Source organism: Callorhinus ursinus, unplaced genomic scaffold (assembly GCF_003265705.2).
Source record: "Callorhinus ursinus isolate GAN/ISIS: 27379988/994484 unplaced genomic scaffold, GSC_fseal_2.0 scaffold101, whole genome shotgun sequence".
Classification (NCBI taxonomy): domain Eukaryota; kingdom Metazoa; phylum Chordata; class Mammalia; order Carnivora; family Otariidae; genus Callorhinus; species Callorhinus ursinus.
Window position 1 is genome coordinate 1,589,456 of NW_027397163.1, and position 20,322 is coordinate 1,609,777.

The window sequence follows — 20,322 nt, forward strand, 5'->3', positions numbered from 1 at the left end:
CCCCAGGGGCGAGCAGAGCCAGAAGGTGGGAGGTGTGCTGGGCTGGCCTCCTGGGAGTGTGCTGCACCCAGCCTCACACTGGATTGCAGATACAGCTCTTGTGGCCCTCCCAGAGAGTCCCCTTCCAGTGGTCACGGGCGGATAGGGCCCAGCCTCAGTACCAGTTAAAGTGTCCCAGGCGCTTCTGATGTGTATCCAGCATTGAGCACCAAGGCTCTGGGTCCTCCGTTTCTGAGGGAGAGGTGAGGGGGCCCTGCTCTGCGTGGGTGTGATCAGGGCGGGTCTGTGACCTGGAGGGGAATGCCGGGTCCAGCCCAGGTCCCCACTGCTGCGGCCAGTTCTGAAGAAAGGGGTGGGGACACTCACTTGTTGGTGTCTGGAGGAGTTCACTGTCCCTGAGCCCCCCTCCTGTGGCAGTGGGCAGCAGAGGACTGTCATTTCCACACGGAGAGGTCTCCCTGTGTGAGGTTGTGGTGCAGGAAGGACGTAGATTGATTCTAAGCATTAAACTGCAGATTCTTGACCTTTAGGATTGAATTCTCAAGACTGATCTTGTCTGAGAAAGAAGCCCGGAAGAGGAAAGGGAGGAGTCAGGAATGGCTTTTTGTCAGGTAAAGTCATATTCTTGGTTGATGTTCTGTCTCTCATTCCTGCTGTGCCCTTGTTGGACTTTCTGATCTTCTCTACGTGTCCCGCCTGAGCCGTGTCTGTCCACACTCCCCCAGGCCTTCCCTCAGTCCCTCTCCTCTCCACTTAGATTCCTCACGGTGACCCAGTGATGTGGAGCCTTTGAGGAGCCCCACTTCGCCCCCCGGCCCTGGGCGCATCCTGATGGGCTTCACACCAGGCGTGGATTGGAGACAGGTGTGGGTGGGCCCCGTGGTGTCAGTGTGGTTGGGCAGCAGGGATTGTTTTAGGGGACACGTCTGGATGCACTGTCAGCTCTCTGTAGCCAGGATCAAAGAAGCTACATGTGGAAGTCATGTATTAATGTGTAGGAATAGTTGGAAAATTCTGGAAAACAAGCTCGATAAGAGGAAATCAGCTCTGCCTGACTTTAAAATGCATTCAGAGCTAAACAAGTGAACTGTGGTGTTTCTGGTTCTAAAATACTAATGATTTAGAATAAAGTTCAGAAGTAGGTATCAATAGGATGTTTTATTCCATAATTGGCTTTAAAATACGGAATCAACCTAAATAGCCAACGGTAAGAGGTTTTCAAAATCATTCTCAGCACATCTATCCCACATTGACCATGGCATTCCTGTAGCAACTCTTGTGCAGCAGATGTTTTAGGTAAAAATGGTGGTAATGTAGCCAAGATGCGTAGCATAGAACTTTCTCTTTGCCGTCAGAGATGCTGTAGCCAAATTCTGGTTCCACCATTATTTTTAAGTATTATATCCCTTTTATTTCCAATATCACATGAGTAAGTCATGTATGAATAGATGTATTGACTGACTGATTAAACTCCTAACAAAGCAGCAGCTTAGGCACTAAGATGTGATAGGAAGGGGACGCCCTTCCCTGTCATGTCCTCCACCATTCGTGTCTCAGCGGGGAACCACTGTTGTCAGTTCTGTGGCAAGAGTCAGTCCAAACCTTGTAAAAATGCATTTACACATTGTTCTAAAATTTTAGAAGAAACTCCTCAATGAAGTTTGTTGTAACATTTTATTCTGCAAGTTTAAAAAATGTACACAGCATGTCTAGAGGTTCTTTTCATGTTAATAAACACAGACACAGCTTGCTCTTCGATCCTCACTGGAGCATTCTCTTAGTGAAGACGCGTGGGACTTTCCCATTTCTCACTGATGTGAAGAATGCCACAGTGGCTGTGTATGAGCAGACCGACCTCTCTGCAGATGTCTGAGGATTTCTCACTTGACCTGTGATTACCGGGTCAAGGACAGTGCATTATACAAGGACAGATTCTGTCCGATGTGGTCTCCTAAAGCTGTAAAGTACCCTGTCCCACAACAACACGTGAGATTCCCACCTCCCCTCCGCCCCCCACCGCCCCATGTAAGCAAAACTTGGTACCGTAATCTCTTCGTGTTTTGAAAATTGGGGGTGAAAGGACAATCCCTTGTATTTCCATTTTCTACCTACTTGTAACTTTCATTATTTTTGTGGACTAAAACATGGTTTTTCATGTTTTGCTGTTTTCCTTTGATATATTTTTAGGAGCAATCTTATATTTTGTAGTTTAATTCTTTACATACACGCTTGTGTCTTTCTTATATTATCAGTGTTTTGCAGTGAAACCTAAATCCTTCTTGCCCTCTGCTTTCTGATCTTATTTTGGAAGACCTCACCTGGTGTAATCTCAAAGTACTCTGTTCCATTTAGTACTCTTTTGTTTGTTTAAATTTATCTCTTTGATTTGACTTTTTAGTGTATATCTCGTAGCTATTTATTTCATTGATTGAAAAATTTCATGTAACACACACATTAACAGGTTCCTGTGTCGTTTGGCAAGGCTCTCCATTTTTTCTTCTCAAAATTATTTCTCCTCAACATGATGGAGATTTTTTTTTCTTTTAAATTCCCATGTTTCTTCTGCATTTGAATTGCTTTGAATTTCTAAATCACTGAGGTCTTTATGTCACCACATCTTCCAGTAAGAATTACGCTTGTCAGTCTTTGATGTCTTTGTTCTGTCTTTCAGTAAAGTTTTCTCTTCACGTAAGTTGGGAAATGTCTTGCAAATAGAGGTCCTGGTACAACTGCTAATGGGAATGGGTGTCCCCCACCTAGCTGGGCCTCAGGCATACCATGCAGTGCTGACTGGCAGGAGCCTGGCTAGCCCATGGGCCTCAGTCTCACCTGTGGTGGAAATGCTTCCAGTGCTTACTATGGATTATGATGCGTGGTGGAATGGTCTTGCTCAATAACAAGTTTTTAAATGTCCTGTTTGGCATGATTTTTAATCCAGTATTTCTTTCAAGATCTGCTGTGATCAATCTGTGTCCTACTTAATCTGTTAAATTAACGTACAGCGTTGGTAAAATTCCTCCTCATGCGTTGGGGTTTCTTTTTGTTGGTAGAATAAACTCCATTTGGCTGATCAACTCCATAATGGTTAAATGTCTGACTTTAAATGGAAACATGTAATTTATATTTTTGCAGATAATGTGTCACACCTGAAGATGCCTCTTGTGCTCTAGATCCTCTAGGTGTGTAGAAGTGTCACTAGTGTGGAGAACATAATATATACCATGTCCACATAAACAACTGTGTGTCAGACATTTTTCATTTATATTCTATTTTCCACAAAAATGGGAAATCTACAGTGTTTTAGTAGATCTGATATCCTCTGATGGAAAAACAAAATAAAACAAAATTAGGGATATATAAATTGCTCACAGTTATCTATTCTTGCTCAAAATGATGTCCAAACATTGATTTCAGTTGAATCAATCCTGACATCCCTTTCCTGCTCACATTTTGTGTGAACATGAGAATTCTCCCCAAGGTTCCTTGGTGAAATGTGTTTTTCATTTCAGGGACCCTTGACATTCAGGGATGTGGCCGTAGAATTCTCTCCGGAGGAGTGGGAGTGCCTGGACCCTGCTCAGAGGGCCTTGTACAGGGACGTGATGGTGGAGAACTACAGGAACCTGGTCTCCCTGGGTGAGGATAGTTTCCCTCCAGAAGTCGGGATCTGCCCCAGTGAGTTTCTTAGGAGCCCCTGCCCTGCTTGACTGAGATTGAGGCCGTGTACCTTCTGAAATGAAAAAGTTTATGAGGCAGCATCTAGACTTTCGCCTCCCCCTTTCTTCAGATGATCTCCCCACTCCACCCTAGATTAGTGACGCTTCCAGAAGCTAAGTAACAACAAAACCTTATGGCAAACTTTAAAAAATATCTGATTCTAGATCCACTTTTATCCCTGTACTTTTGACTCAGTAGTTCTTGGAAGAGAGCTGGATATCTGTGCTTTAAAAATATCCCTTAAGCTTTCAGGAGAGACTGAACAAGTTTGTGAAAATTTTTTTCTAGACACATCTGTAACATCCTCTCTCCTCAGTTGAACAAAGGGCTGGAATTGTATTCTGGAAAAGACACAGCACATCATGTTCCTTTCTTTTTATAAGCAGGAATCCCTCTTCCTGACCTGAATATCATCTTTATTTTGGAGCAAGGGAAAGAGCCCAGACTGTGGAGAGCAAGGTTAAAACACTGAAAAAGCCAAATTGGTGGGAACACAGGCAAGAGTTCAGAAGGGCAGAGAGTGTTAATAGTGTTTCGGCAACTTTCTCGTAGTGGGAGAGTTTTTCCTTCTTACGAGCTCTTAGAGGAAAGTTTATTTCCCTTCCCCTGTCATTCCCTTCTTCAGACATGTGGAAGTACATCCTCCCAACTTCTAGCTCATGCAAAGACCAAAGCAAAATCTTTATCATGACCTGTGGCCCTATATTATATGCCCCTATGACCTTTTTTTTTTTTTAAGATTTTATTTTTAAGTAATCTCTACACCCAATGTGGGGCTCGAACCTAAACCCAGAGATCAGGAGTTGCATGCTCTATGGACTGAGCCAGCCAGGAGCCCTATGCCCCTATGACTTCTTTGGTCCCTTGCCCTTAAGGAGCACTGGGAGGCTGGTTTTAAGGGGTCGGTCCCCTTTCTTCCTTAGCCTTGTCCCATTTTTGTTCCCATTCCACACGGGTCGGAGTTGAAGCCTCCCCTGTCCTGGCACCAGGCCTTTTCCAGGATCCATCCCATTCTGTGTACTTAGGAGACCTTCTTCTGGGGTTGGAAAACATCAGCATCTGGGGCCCCAGAGCTCTCTGCCTCTTCAGGGCCCCCAGCCGTTTCTTCAGTTCTGCTTTTGCTGCACATTGGACAGTGTCTAACCGGGGAGCGGGGTGGGTCTCTCGATCCACCAGTAACACTGCTTTCACTCAGCAGGAGTATAAGCATGTCCACACCACACTATGCTGTAAGCTTTGCTGTGTTGTGGTTTTGTTTATTTTCTCTCAAAGTATTTTCTAATTTCCCTTGTGATACCTTTTCTGACCCATTGGTTTAAGAATGTTTAAAAATTTTCATGTATTTTTGAGCTTTCCGGTTTTCCTTCGGTTCTTCATTTTCTAGGTTTGTTCTTTTGTGGAGAAAATAATGTGTATGATTTCACTCTTTTTCAATTTGTTGAGACTTGCTTCATGGACTAATAGATGGTCTGTCCGGGAGAACGTTTCACATGCATGTAGAGAAGAATGGCTTTTGCTCTTACTGGGTGCAGTGCTCTGTATATGTCTGTCAGTGCTCATTGGTTTATAGTCGGCCTAAAATCATCTGTGTCCTTACTGAACTTCTGTCTAGCTGTACTGTCCATTTTTGAAAGTGAGGTCTGCAAGTCTCCAGACACTATTCTAGAACTATTTTTATTTCTCCCTTCAATTCTGTAAATGTTTGTTTCATATATTTGGGGTTCGCTTGTGTATATGTTCATATTTGTAATTCCTTAATGAGTTATTCTTTTAAGTATATATTGTCCTTTGTCTCATAAAAATTTTTACTTAAAGTATATTTTGTCTCACAGTACAGCCACTGGGAAATGAAAAAATTCATTAGAGTCACTATATTGCATTGCTCTAGACCTGAACCCACAACATTTCCAAAGTATTATCTGAAAACTTGGCTCTTCTACATCCTGTCTCCTTCTCTCTTGTTATTGTCATGAAATCATGTCTCCATATATTGTGTGACCATCAACATAGACTTACTTTTATTATGTTACTCACCATACAGCACATCATTCGTTTTTGATGTGGTGATCCCTGATCCATTGTTTGCGTAGAACACCCAGTGCCCCCTGCAGGACGTGCCTCAACACCCATCACCGGGCCAGCCCCTCCCCCTCCCCTCTAGAACCCTGTTTGTTCCTCAGAGTCCAGAGTCTCTCACGGTTCGTCTCCCCCTCCGATTCCCCCCCTTCATTTTTCCCTTCCTTCTCCTAATGTCCTCCATGTTATTCCTGATGTTCCACAAATAAGTGAAACCATATGATAATTGACTTTCTCTGCTTGACTTATTTCACTGAGCATCATCTCCTCCAGTCCCATCCATGTGGATGTAAAAGTTGGGTATTCATCCTTTCTGACGGCTGAGTAATATTCCATTGTATACATGGACCACATCTTCTTTATCCATTCGTCTGTTGAAGGGCATCTCGGCTCTTTCCAGTTTGGCTATTGCGGACATTGCTGCTATGAACATTGGGGTGCACATGGCCCTTCTTTCCACTACATCTGTGTCTTTAGGGCATCAATGTAGATTTAAAATTAGTTTTGTCTTTTAAATCAATAGGGAAAAAGAGGAATGACAAACCAAAAATACATTAATACTAACCTTATACACACCTATGTACTGTCTTTATTACTGTTCCTTATTTCTTGATGTGGATTCGAGTTCTTGTCTCTTCCTTCATTTTGGCCTGAGACATTCATTCCCTTTACCATTTTTGTTGACTGGTCTACTAGCAAGGGACTCTCAGTTTTTGTGTGGTTTTTTTTTTGGCAATGTCTTAAGTTATCCTCTATTTTGAAGGATAGTTTAGAAGTATATAGAATTCTTAGTAGACTGTTACTTCTCTTTAGCACTATGAAAATGTCATCCCACTGCCTTCTTGTCCATATGGTTTCTGGTGTGAAATCAGTGGGTAGTTTCACCAAAGGAACTGCCCATTGCTGCTTTCAGGATTCTGTGTCTTTGACTCTTTGACAGTTTGATTATGAAGTGTTTCACTGTGGGCATCATTCAGTTTACCTCACTCGGGGCTTGCCAAACTCCATGGATACGTAGATTTGTGTATGTCATCAAATTTGGGAATTTTTCTGCCTTATTATTTCAAATATTTTTTCTGCCCACTTCATTCTGTCCTTTCTGGGATTCACATTATCTTTGTTGGTACACTTGAAGGTATCCCACAGGTCTCTTGTTCTCCATTCATTTTTCTTCATTCTTTTTTCTTTCTCCTGCTAAGATTGGATAATCTCAGTTGACTTAATCTTCAGGTTTGTTAGTTCTTTCTTCTGCCTGTTGAGTTTGGTGTTAAACTCCTTTAGGGCTTTTTCCATTTTAGTTTTTGTACTTTTCAGCTCCAGAATTTCTTTTCTGGTTCCTTTTTATAATTTCTGTCTCTTTGTTGATTCTCTATTTTAGGAAATATTGTTCTTTTTCCTTTGGTTCTTTGCACATGGTTTCGTTTTAGTTCTTTCAGCATATTTAAAATAGTGACTTAATTATTTATCTAGCAAAGTCCAATGTCTGGGCTTCCTCAGGAAAATTTTTGTTAAATTGCTTTTTTTCCTGCATATGAGCTATACATCATTGTTGGTTTGCATGCCTCATAATTTTTTTCTTTAAAGCTAAACATTTTGAATATTATGACAACTCTGGAAGTCACATTCTCCCCCACCCACATCCTCATCCCAGCATTGGATGTTGCTGCTTATTGTAGTTGTTGTTTTGTTTAGTAATTTTTTGGAGTTGATTTGTGAAGTCTGTATTCTTTGTCATGTGTGGCCACTCAAGTCTCTGGTTAGCTTAGTGGTCAGGTAGTGATTTAACACAGAACTTCTCAAACACCTGGAACCAAAAAAACCAAAAAGCAAAAAACTCCTAGTCTTTGTAAATAGATTCTGTATGTTTGGGAATACCTGAAACTCAGCTTGGTAGTTTACAGCGATGCCTTAGCCTTTACCTTCTGCTTTTGCTGAGCCTGAAGGTTAGCAGGAGGTGAGGCATAGGGCTGCCTCATGTGTTTTCTGAGCACTGATCCAGTCCTGAGCATGTGCGTGACTTAGATTCCTAGGAACGTGTAGCAGCCTTTCAAAGTCCTTATTCCCCAAAGCATTTCACTCCCCAGCCCTTATTCCCTGGCTTTTCAGTTTGTCTGCTTTTTGCCCCAAGTGTCATCTGTTAATACATTTGCCTTTAAATGTGCTTGTCAAATGCTGCCCCCACCCCAGCCCCATAGCACCTCTTGAATTAATAAGCAAAGTAAAGGTAAAACTTTTTGAGCCAGTTTTTCAGTGAGCCACCAGGCAGGTCAAAGTAAAAACCACAGTTCTTAGAGAATCAAGTCTGTTCTGCCACTCTCCATACAGGAGCCCTATACCAGGAACATGGGCTGCCCCTATGCTGGAGAGAATGGGATTGGGCCAGGGGAAGTTAAAATATCAGAAGCTCTTCAACTGAGATCAGCTGCCTGTTTCTTAAGTATCTACATGTTTGCTGTAAACCTTTGTTTAGTTTCCAGAATTCTGATAAAGTTGATTCTGACAGTTTTTGCCAACTTACTTGCTGTTTTTGTGGAGAGATGCACTTATGATACTCAGTGATTTTCATGCTGTTCCTTTTACCCAGTTCTTTATAATACTATCTGAAAACTGGTATTTTAGAAGCCAGTGGACATGTGTGTAACTTAGACTGCTAGGAATATGTGGGAGCTTTTCTTAACATAGTTTCCAGTTCTCATCTTGTGTGCTCTTTCTGGACTATAAGTCCTTTCTCTTGTTCTTAAGTGAGAAATCATTAGAATTTCACAGTCTATAATTTTGTGTAATTGTGGTTACTTATTTACCTGTTGGACTTATCTTGGTTTAGTTAAAAAATTGTATTTAATAACTTGTCATTTACAGATTATGGATTTTAGCATCTAGTTTGGAATATGACTGCAATTCACCAATTGTTAATGTTCCAAAATGCCTATTCTGCATAGAGTATAGATAGCTTTAGAGTAGATATTCAGAATATTTTGTTATTCCAGTGATGTTGTATTAAATTCTTCTTGATTTTCCTATTACCCCTTTAGTTTTACAATTCATAATTTCCGTGTATTTATCTTATTAATTAAAAAAAAATTTTTTTTAAGTAATCTCTACACCCAACATGGGGCTCAAACTTACAACCTTGGTATGTCACATGCTCTACTGACTGAGCCAGCCAGGCGCCCCTCATTAATTTTTTAAATGGATAATTTGTCCAAAAAAAAATCTTATTACTTCATATAGAGCTGTGATTCAGCATTTATTTGCATATAATAATTATGCCGTAAATATGCATTTGTAGAATATGTTTCTTTTTGTTTTTTTAAAGGCGGGTAGGGGTAAGGGAGAGGGAGAGAGAAACCCAAGCAGTCACCATGCTGAGCACTATGTGGGGCTCGATCTCATGACCCTGAGATTACGACCTGAGCCCAAATTAAGAGTCAGACACTTAACCGACTGTACAACCCAGACCCCTCAATATCTGTTTTCTTTTCAGTATGAGACACCCATTTGTCTACTGCCAATTGGTGTGTGTTTTGTTGTGGTGGTCAAAGAATACACTTTCTTTCAGAACTTATGTAAATTTACATATGAACGATTTGGTCATAGGGTGTTTGAAAACAGGTTTCCAGGGGTATCTGGGTGGCTTAGCTAAGTGTCTGACTCTTGGTTTTGGCTCAGGTCATGATCTCAGGGTTGTGAGATTGAGCCCCACACTGGGCTCCGTGCTGGGTGTGGAGCCTGCTTAAGATTCTCTGTATCTCTCCCTCTGCCCCTCCTTCTGCTACCCTCTGCCCCTCTAAAACAAAAAAGAGAAAGAAAGTAGGTTTCCCTTAAAATAATTTGAAATACATGTCATCTTTTATTAAAGGATTCTATTCACTTTGCATTCTTAAACATTTGCAGACTTTGGTTGAGAAGTTGTTATCTCTTCAATGTATTACTTTTAGTGTAATATCCATTCTGCAACTCTAGTTACTGAAGACTATGGTTTTCTATATCTTTCAGAAAGCTCTGCTAGATTCATGATCAAGGAATTATTACCAAAGAAAGAAAATAACAGAAAATTATGCCAACTAGTGGTCTTGGGAAGACATGAAAGCCATGGCCTTGAGAATTTTGACTTCAGGGAAGTTTGGGGAAGTATGTATGAATTTGAGAGTAAGTGTGGATATGAAGAAAGAAATTCCAAAGGAGTGCTTGTGACAGATACTGTAAATCTCCCTGGTAGAAAAGATAAACAAGACAGCAAATCCTGGATTAATTTACCTATAAAGCAGAGTGTTTCTTTAAGAAAAAGTGCTTATCAAAATTTTAAACAAGAGAAGTCATTAGTAAAAAATTTGTTAAAAATAAAAAATAATATAGTCTATGCAGGAAGTAAGTATACAAAATGTTTTGAAAATAGAATTGGGTTAAGCTTTCAGTCACATCTGATTGAACTGCAGAGACTTCAAACCGAGGAGAAAATTAATGAATGTGATCAAGTTGAGAAGTCTGTCAAAACTTGTTCTTCAGTTTTGCCACTTCAAAGATTTCTTCCTAGTGTCAAAACCAACCTTTGTAATAAATATGGAAGGGTTTTTATGTTTCCTTCATTGTTCACACAGCACCAGAAAACAAAAATTAGAGAAAAACCATACAAATGTAATGAGTGTGGAAAGACTTTTAGCCATCACTCAGTCCTTACTAGTCATCAGAGAATTCATTCTGAGCAGAGACCTTACAAATGTAATGAGTGTGGTAAAGCCTTTAAGCAGTTCTCAAACCTCACAAGACATCAGAGAATCCATACGGGGGAGAAACCATATAAATGTAATATCTGTGACAAGGTCTTTAATCAAAATTCCCACCTTACAAATCATTGGAGAATTCATACTGGAGAAAAACCATACAAATGTCATGAATGTGGTAAGGCTTTTATCAAATGTTCAGATCTCTGGCGTCATGAGAGAATTCATACTGGAGAGAAACCTTACAAATGTAATGAATGTGGTAAGGGTTTTACCAAACGTTCATATCTTTGGGATCATGAGAGAATTCATACTGGAGAGAAACCATACAAATGTATTGAATGTGGCAAGGTTTTTAGGCAGTGGTCTACCCTCAGGATTCACCGAAGAATTCACACTGGTGAGAAACCTTATAAATGTAATGAGTGTGGCAAGGCTTTTAAGCAGTGTTCACACCTCACTAAGCATCAGAATGTACATCCTGGAGAGAAGCCACACAAATGTACTGTGTGCACCAAGGCTTTTATCCACATTTCAAGCCTTGTGAAACATCAGAAAATCCATTCTGGAGAAAAACCATACAAATGTAATGAATGTGGTAAGGCTTTTATCCAAAGTTCAAGTCTTGTGGAACATCAGAGAATTCATACTGGTGAGAAACCTCACAAATGTAATGAGTGTGGCAAAGCCTTTACTGTGCGTTCAAGCCTAACTAAACATAAAAAAAAACATACTGGTGAGAAACCTTATAAATGTAATGACTGTAATAAAACATATACACAACTTATACACCTTACTAGACATCAGAAAATACATACTGAAAAGAAACATTATGAATCTAGTATATGTGATAATGCTTTTATTCAAAGCTCAAGCTTGGGGGATCATCAGAGAATTCATGGAAGAGAGAAGCCTTACAAATGTAATGAGTGTGGCAAATCCTTTAACTGGTGTTCACGCCTTACTCGACATCAGAGAACCCATACTGGAGAGAAGCCATATAAATGTAATGTGTGTGGCAAGGCCTTTAGTCAAAATTCAAACCTTACGATTCATCAGAGAATTCATACTGGAGAGAAACCTTACAAATGTAATGAATGTGACAAAGCCTTTAAGCAGTATTCAAGCCTCATAAGACATCAGAATATACATCCTGGAGAGAAACCACACAAATGTGTGTGGTAAGGCTTTTATCAAAGTTCACACCTTTGGGGTCATGAGGGAACACATCCTAGAGAGAAGCCGTACAAATGTATTGAATGTGGCAAGGCCTTTTGACACTGGTCTGACCTCAGGATTCACCAAAGAATTCATGCTGAAGAGGAACCTTAGAAATGTAATGAATGGCATAAATCATTTAACCATTTTTCACAATACGCTATATATACGTCAGAGAATTTTTACTAGGGAGAACTAGTCCAAGATTAGTCAACCTCAGATGTTAAATTCTTCACAGTAAGTAAAAGTCAAAATCATTTTAAGACTCAGAGATGAGTGTCAGTGGAGCAAGGAGAGCTTTAGGAATGTAGCATTTCTTTTAAAAAGACTTCTATTACTTGAGGTTCCTTCAAAGGCCTGCATCACTCACTATTGATGTAAGTTTGGAATTTGATGTTATACCTTCATTACATGTTTTTCATGTGTTACCTTGATGGTCTCTGGGAGCAGATCAGTAAGATAAAGGGCCTACTTTATTAAATGGGAATCATTCACATCCATATATCCTGAAGGAACACTGAATTTTAACATACAGTGTTTTGTGGAATTGAATGAGTACACGGGTTGGGCAGAGAATATATGTAAAAGAATGATGTAAATAATACGTTCAGGATCCCTTCTACAGATTTGTCTGTGTAACAGAGGGCCACGGATTATCAGAAAACACTGCTCTGCCAGAGGAGCATGAAACAGCAGGCTTTGAGATTGAGAGACTTGAGATTTTCATGATATGTTAGTAGAGATTGCTTATGTGACAGAAATAATGGAGAAATGATGGTCATCCTCTCCCTTTAATGAAAATAGTGGTTGTATATCAAAGATGAGCAAACAGTCTTATTTTGGGGAACTAAAGAGCAGTTATCAGAAGAACTTAATCAAAACAACCAGAATACAGTGTACAGGTATAGTATTCCCGTTTAACCACTACACTGATGCTGTTTTACTCAGAATGTATCATACTTATGTTTTAAGTAATAAAATTTAATCATTTTTTTCAAAACTAAATGAATCATGTTTGTTTTCTTCTATCAGATCAAGTCTATAGTTTCATTATAGTACTTCATAACAAACACTAACAATACATCTTCAGGTTGTCAAGGCTGAGAGGCATCTGCAACAATTTTTTTTCCATGATGGAACCAAACGACGTACAATTTTATGAATGTGTACTCACCTTTGAGTTATTCTTGCCACAGTCTGCTCCTTGGATATGTATGTAGCTGTGATTAAAATACCACAGCAGTGCAACTTTAGACTCTCCCCCTAAACATCTGAAGCACAATTAATGAATATGCACGTGATACTTCCACATGCCCTTTGTTATGCCTACATGAGACCCATGACTTGCAGTGGCCTTGATTTACATGAAGGTGTGTGTGTGTATAATTTTTTTAAAAAATATTTCATTAACTAATCTCTACGCCCACTCTACACCCAACATGGGCTTTGAACTCAGAATCCCAAGATCAAGAGTCACATGCTTTACTGAGCCAGCCAGGTGCCCAGAGGCAAATATATTGCACATATGAAAAGTGTTAGGAAATAAAATTTCAGGAATAGAGATATGATATAAGCAGTCCTACCCCCCCCCCCATCTTGTAGCTTTCATTAGAGTAATTTGGAAAGATCACTGATTGAGGCTTTCCCTAAGAATGAACATATACGGGGAGGAGGAGCAAGATGGCAGAGGAGTAGGAGACCTAAATTTCGTCTGGTCCCAGGAATTCAGCTAGATAGGGATCAAAACATTCTCAACACCTATGAACTCAACAGGAGATCAAAGAAAAGAACAGGAGTAACTGAACAAAACTGACCACTTTCTGGAAGGTAAGACGTGTGGAGAAGTGAATCCGAGGTGATATTCGGGAAGATAGACGGCTGGGGAGGGGGACTCTGTTGGCCGTTACTGGCAAGTGATAGAGCATCAGAGCACGAAATCGGAAATTTTAGAAGTCGGCTCCGCTGAGGGAAATCACTCCAGTGGCTAAGCGGGGGCTGGAACCCTCACGGGGACAGTGTAGTCTCAGGACCCTCGGGGTCACAGAAAGACCGGGGGTGCCTGAGTGCGGCAGAGCTTCCAGGTATCGGAGCGGGGAAGCCGGCTGCAGAGATGGAGCCAAGGAGTGGGCTCTCAGCTCGGGGTTGTCATAAACCGTGATCCGCGGCAGTCGGGCCACTACTCTTCCAGCAGGGACCCAAGTGGCAGATCCGGGGAGACTCCCCTTCCTCCCCCGGGAGGAGCGGCGCGGGAGCGCACCGCAGGGATCTGCTGAGTTTGGAGACTCCACACGGGTTCGGGCGCCAGAGAGAGAAACGCTCGGTCACAGGCCGGGTGAGCACGGAGTGCGGCCGGAGACCGGGGAGATGGGAGTGACTGCTTTTCTCTGGGGGCGCACTGAGGAGCGGGGCCCCGAGTTCTCAGCTCCTCCGGGCGGAGATTGGGAGGCCACCATTTTCACTCTCATTCTCCAAAGCTGTACGGAAAGCTTGCAGGGAACAAAGCTCCCGAAAGCAAACCTGAGCAGATTACTTAGCCTGGACCCAGCAAGGGCGGGGCAATTCCGCCTCCGGCAAAGACATTTGGGAACCACGGCAACAGGCCCCTCCCCCAGAAGATCAGCACGAACAGCCAGCAAGCCAAGACCAAGTTTACCCATCAATGAGAACGGCAGAACTCCAGCGCTAGGGGAATACTGCACATAGAATTCATGGCTTTTTTCCCCATGATTCTTTAGTCTTTAAAAGTTAATTTTTTTCAAACTTTTTTAATTTTTCTTTTTCCCTTTTTCAACCATCTTATCAATCCCTTTTGTAAAAACTTTTTTATTTTTCATTTTTAGAGTGATATTCTATTCCTTCATAGTAGTTAACCTTATTTTTGGTGTGTGTGTGTCTGTGTGTGTGTGTGTGTGTGTGTGTGTGTGTATTCTCTCTTTAAAATTTTGGGATACAGTTTCTTCTAACAGACCAAAATATACCCTAAATCTCTAGTGTATGGCTTTGTTCTAGTCTCACATTCTCTCCCTTTTTTTTAATTCCTCTTCTTTTTTCAACCAACTTATCAATTCCTTTTATAAAATTTTTTATAATTTTCATCTTTACAGTCATATTGTATCCCTTCATCGTATTTACCCTTATTTTTGTACATATATAAGTTTTTCTTTCTTTAAAATTTTGGGAGGCACTTTCTTCTAACAGACCAAAATATGCCCAAAATGTAGTGTGTGGCACTGATCTATGCACCAGCCTGATCATATTTGATCATATTCTGGTTCTTTTTGTTTTTTGTTTGTTTGTTTCCTTATCTTTATCTTTATGTATGTATACATGATGGAGTCAGGAACTACTGGATCACAAGTGCAGAATTTTAGCGATGAGTGATACCATAAGACGAAACAATATGAGAATAATGGGGATCCCAGAAGAAAGAGAGAGAGGGGCAGAAGTAATATTGGAGCAAATTACACCAGAGAACTTCCCTAATTTGGGGAAGGAAACAGGAATCAAAATCCAGGAGAGGACCCCCTCAAAATCAATAAAATACGTCAACACCCCATCATCTAATAGTAAAACTTACGAGTCTCAGAGACAAAGAGAATATCCTCAAAGCAGCTCGGGAGAAGAGATATGTAACCTACAATGGTAGAAACATTAGCCTGACAACAGACCTATCCACAGAGACCTGGCAGGTCAGAAAGGACTGGCATGATACATTCAGAGCACTAAAAGAGAAAAATATGCAGCCAAGAATACTATATCCAGCTAGGCTGTCCTTGAAAATAGAAGGAAAGATAAAAAAGGTTCCAGGACAAACAAAAACTACAGGAATTTGCAAACACGAAACCAGCTCTACAAGAAATATTGAAAGGGGTCCTCTCAGCAAAGAGAGAGGCTAAAAGTAACATAGACCAGAAAGGATCACAGACAATATACACTAACAGTCACCTTACAGGCAATACAATGGCACTAAATTCATATCTTTCAATAGTTACCCTGAATGTAAATGGGCTAAATGCCACAATCAAAAGACACAGGGTATCAGATTGGATAAAAAAAACAAGACTCATTGATATGCTGTCTGCAAGAGACTCATTTTAGACCCAAAGACAACCCCAGATTGAAAGTGAGGGGGTGGAAAACCATTTACCATGCTGATGGATACCAAAAGAAAGCTAGGGTGGCAATCCTTATATCAGACAACTTAGATTTTAAACCAAAGACTATAATAAGAGATGAGGAAGGACACTATATCCTACTTAAAGGGTCTATCCAACAAGAAGATCTAACAATTGTAAATATCTATGCCCCTAACGTGGGAGCAGCCAATTATATAAGCCAATTAATAACAAAAGCAAAGAAACACATCGACAACAATACAATAATAGTGGGGGACTTTAACACCCCCCTCACTGAAATGGACAGATCATCTAAGCAAAAGATCAACAAGGAAATAAAGACTTTAAATGACACACTGGACCAAATGGACTTTACAGACATATTCAGAACATTCCATCCCATAGCAACGGAATACACATTCTTCTCTAGTGCCCATGGAACATTCTCCAGAATAGATCACATCCTAGGTCACAAATCAGGTCTAAACCGGTACCAAAAGATTGGGATTATTCCCTGCATATTTTCAGAGGACAATGCTTTGAAACTAGAACTCAATCACAAGAGGAAAGTCAGAAAGAACTCAAATACATGGAGGCTAAAGAGCATCCTACTAAAGAATGAATGGGTCAACCAGGAAATTAAAGAAGAATTTAAAAAGTTCATGGAAACCAATGAAAATGAAAACACAACTGTTCAAAATCTTTGGGATACAGCAAAGGCAGTCCTGAGAGGAAAGTATATAGCAATACAAGCCTTTCTCAAGAACCTAGAGAGGTCTCAAATACACAACCTAACCCTACACCTAAAGGAGCTGGAGAAAGAACAGCAAATAAAGCCTAAACCCAGTAGGAGAAGAGAAATAATAAAGATCAGAGCAGAAATCAAGGAAATAGAAACTAAAGAACAGTAGAACAGATCAACGAAACTAGGAGCTGGTTCTTTGAAAGAATTAACAAGATTGATAAACCCCTGGCCAGACTGATCCAAAAGAAAAGAGAAATGACCCAAATCAACAAAATCATGAATGAAAGAGGAGAGATCACAACAAACACCAAAGAAATACAAACAATTATAAGAACATATTATGAGCAACTCTATGCCAGCAAATTAGATAACCTGGAAGAAATGGGTGCATTCCTAGAGATGTATCAACTACCAAAATTGAACTGGGAAGAAATAGAAAACCTGAACAGACCTATAACCACTAAGGAAATTGAAGCAGTCATCACAAGTCTCCCAACAAACAAAAGCCTAGGGCCAGATGGCTTCCCAGGGGAATTCTATCAGACATTTAAAGAAGAATTAATACCTATTCTCCTGAAACTGTTCCAAAAAATAGAAATGGAAGGAAAACTTCCAAACTCATTTTATGAGGCCAGCATTACTTTGGTCCCAAAACCAGACAAAGACCCCATCAAAAAGGAGAATTACAGACCAATATCCTTTATGAACATGGATGCAAAAATTCTCACCAAAGTAATAGCCAATAGGATCCAACAGTACATTAAAAGGATTATTCACCATGACCAAGTGGGATTTATCCCTGGGCTGCAAGGCTGGTTCAACATCCGCAAATCAATCAACGTGATACAACACATTAACAAAAGAAAGAACAAGAATCATATGATCCTCTCAATAGATGCAGAAAAAGCATTTGACAAAGTACAGCATCCTCTCTTGATCTAAACTCTTCAGAGTATAGGGATAGAGGGTACATACCTCAAGATCATAAAAGCCATCTATGAAAAACCTACAGCGAATATCATTCTCAATGGGGAAAAGCTGAGAGCTTTTCCCCTAAGGTCAGGAACACGGCAGGGATGTCCACTCTCACCACTGCTATTCAACATAGCATTAGAAGTCCTAGCCACAGCAATCAGACAACAAAAAGAAATCAAAGGCATCCAAATTGGCAAAGAGGAAGTCAAACTCTCACTCTTTGTAGATGATATGATACTGTATGTGGAAAACCCAAAAGACTCCACCCCAAAACTGCTAGAACTCATATAAGAATTCAGCAAAGTGGCAGGATATAAAATCAATGCACAGAAATCAGTGGCATTCCTATACACCAACAACAAGACAGAAGAGAGACAAATCAAGGAGTCGATCCCATTTACAATTGCACTCAAAACCATAAGATACCTAGGAATAAATTTAACCAAAGAGGCAAAGGATCTGTACTCAGAAAACTATAAAATACTCATGAAAGAAATTGAAGAAGACACAAAGAAATGGAAAAACGTTCCACGCTCATGGATTGGAAGAACAAACATTGTGAAGATGTCAGTGCTACCTAGAGCAATCTACACATTCAATGCAATCCCCATCAAAATACCATCCACCCTTTTCAAAGAAATGGAACAAATAATCCTAAAATTTGTATGGAACCAGAAGAGATCCCAAATAGCCAGAGGAATTTTGAAAAAGAAAAGCAAAGCTGGCGGCATCACAATTTGGGACTTCCAGATCTATTACAAAGCTGTCATCATCAAGACAGTATGGTACTGGCACAAAAACAGACACATAGATCAATGGAACAGAATAGAGAGCCCAGAAATGGACCCTCAACTCTATGGTCAACTCATCTTTGACAAAGCAGGAAAGAATGTCCAATGGAAAAAAGACAGTCTCTTCAACAAATGGTGTTGGGAAAATTGGACAGCCACATGCAGAAGAATGAAACTGGACCATTTCCTTACACCACACACAAAAATAGACTCCAAATGGTTGAAAGACCTAAACGTGAGACAGGAGCCCATCAAAATCCTAAAGGAGAACACAGGCAGCAACCTCTTCCACCTCAGCCACAGCAACTTCTTCCTAGAAACATCACCAAAGGCAAGGGAAGCCAGGGCAAAAATGAACTATTGGGATTTCATCAAGATAAAAAGCTTTTGCACAGCAAAAGAAACAGTCCACAAAACCAAAAGACAACCGACGGAATGGGAGAAAGTATTTGCAAATGACATATCGGATAAAGGGCTAGTATCCAAAATCTATAAAGAACTTATCAAACTCAACACCCAAAGAACAAATAATCCAATCAAGAAATGGGCAGAAGACATGAACAGACATTTTTCCAAAGAAGACATCCAAATGGCCCACAGACACATGAAAAAGTGTTCAACATTGCTCGGTATCAGGGAAATCCAAATCAAAACCTCAATGAGATACCATCTCACACCCGTCAGAATGGCTAAAATTAACAAGTCAGGAAACGACAGATGTTGGTGAGGATGCGGAGAAAGGGGAACCCTCCTACACTGTTGGTGGGAATGCAAGCTGGTGCAACCACTCTGGAAAACAGTATGGATATTCCTGGAACAGTTGAAAATAGAGCTACCATACAACCCAGCAATTGCTCTACTGGGTATTTACCCCAAAGATACAAAGGTAGGGGTCCAAAGGGGCACGTGCACCCCAATGTTTATAGCAGCGATGTCCACAATAGCCAAACTATGGAAAGAGCCAAGATGTCCATCGACAGATGAAGGGATAATATTCCACTATACAATGGAATATTATGCAGCCATCAAAAGGAATGAAATCTTGCCATTTGCAATGACGTGGATGGAACTAGAGGGTATTATGCTGAGCAAAATAAGCCAATCAGAGAAGGACATGTATCATATGACCTCACTGATATGAGGAATTCTTAATCTCAGGAAACAAACTGAGGGTTGCCGGAGTGGTGGGGGTGGAAGGGAAGGGTTGGCTGGGTGATAGACACAGGGGAGGTATGTGCTATGGTGAGTGCTGTGAATTGTGTAAGACTGTTGAATCACAGACCTGTACCTCTGAAACAAATAATACATTATATATTTTAAAAAAAGAAGAAGATAGCAGGAACGGGAAAATGAAGGGGGGGGATATCGGAGGGGGAGACGAACCATGGGAGACTATGGACTCTGAGAAACAAACTGAGGGTTCTAGAGGGGAGGGTAGTGGGGGGATGGGTTAGCCTGGTGATGGGTATTAAAGAGGACAATGTACTGCATGAAGCACTGGGTGTTACACACAAACAATAAATCATGGAACACTACATCAAAAACTAATGATGTAATGTATGATGATTAACATAACACACACACACAAAAAGAATGAACACATACAGGGGCGCCTGGGTGGCTCAGTCGTTAAGCATCTGCCTTTGGCTCAGGTCATGATCCCAGAGTCCTGGGATCAAGCCCCACATCGGGCTCCCTGCTTGGCGAGAAGCCTGCCTCTCCCTCTCCCTCTTCCACTCCCCCTGCTTGTGTTCCCTCTCTCGCTGTGTCTCTCTCTTTCAAATAAATAAAATCTTAAAAAAATAAATATTTAAGAATGAACATAAACGTTTGAGGATACATTGGGTTTTTTTATTTGTTTGTAGGCCAACTAGGAACTTAACATATTCACCCCCTCAGAAATAGTTAATTTAGTATTTTTAGATATCCCACAGACAAAAGATGAAACCCTATCCAAAATTAGT

The 20,322-nt window shown here is 40.6% G+C and overlaps 1 protein-coding gene across 1 annotated transcript in view; it reads left to right on the forward strand.

Moving 5' to 3' along the window:
• LOC112806549 (uncharacterized) overlaps positions 1-12,737 on the forward strand; it is a 77,339-nt gene extending 64,602 nt beyond the window's left edge. The window contains 1 exon segment of the mRNA XM_073889100.1: positions 10,412-12,737. Coding sequence (XP_073745201.1) covers positions 10,412-11,792 — 1,381 coding nt within the window. The 3' untranslated portion in view covers positions 11,793-12,737.
• Positions 12,738-20,322: the final 7,585 nt, after the last annotated feature.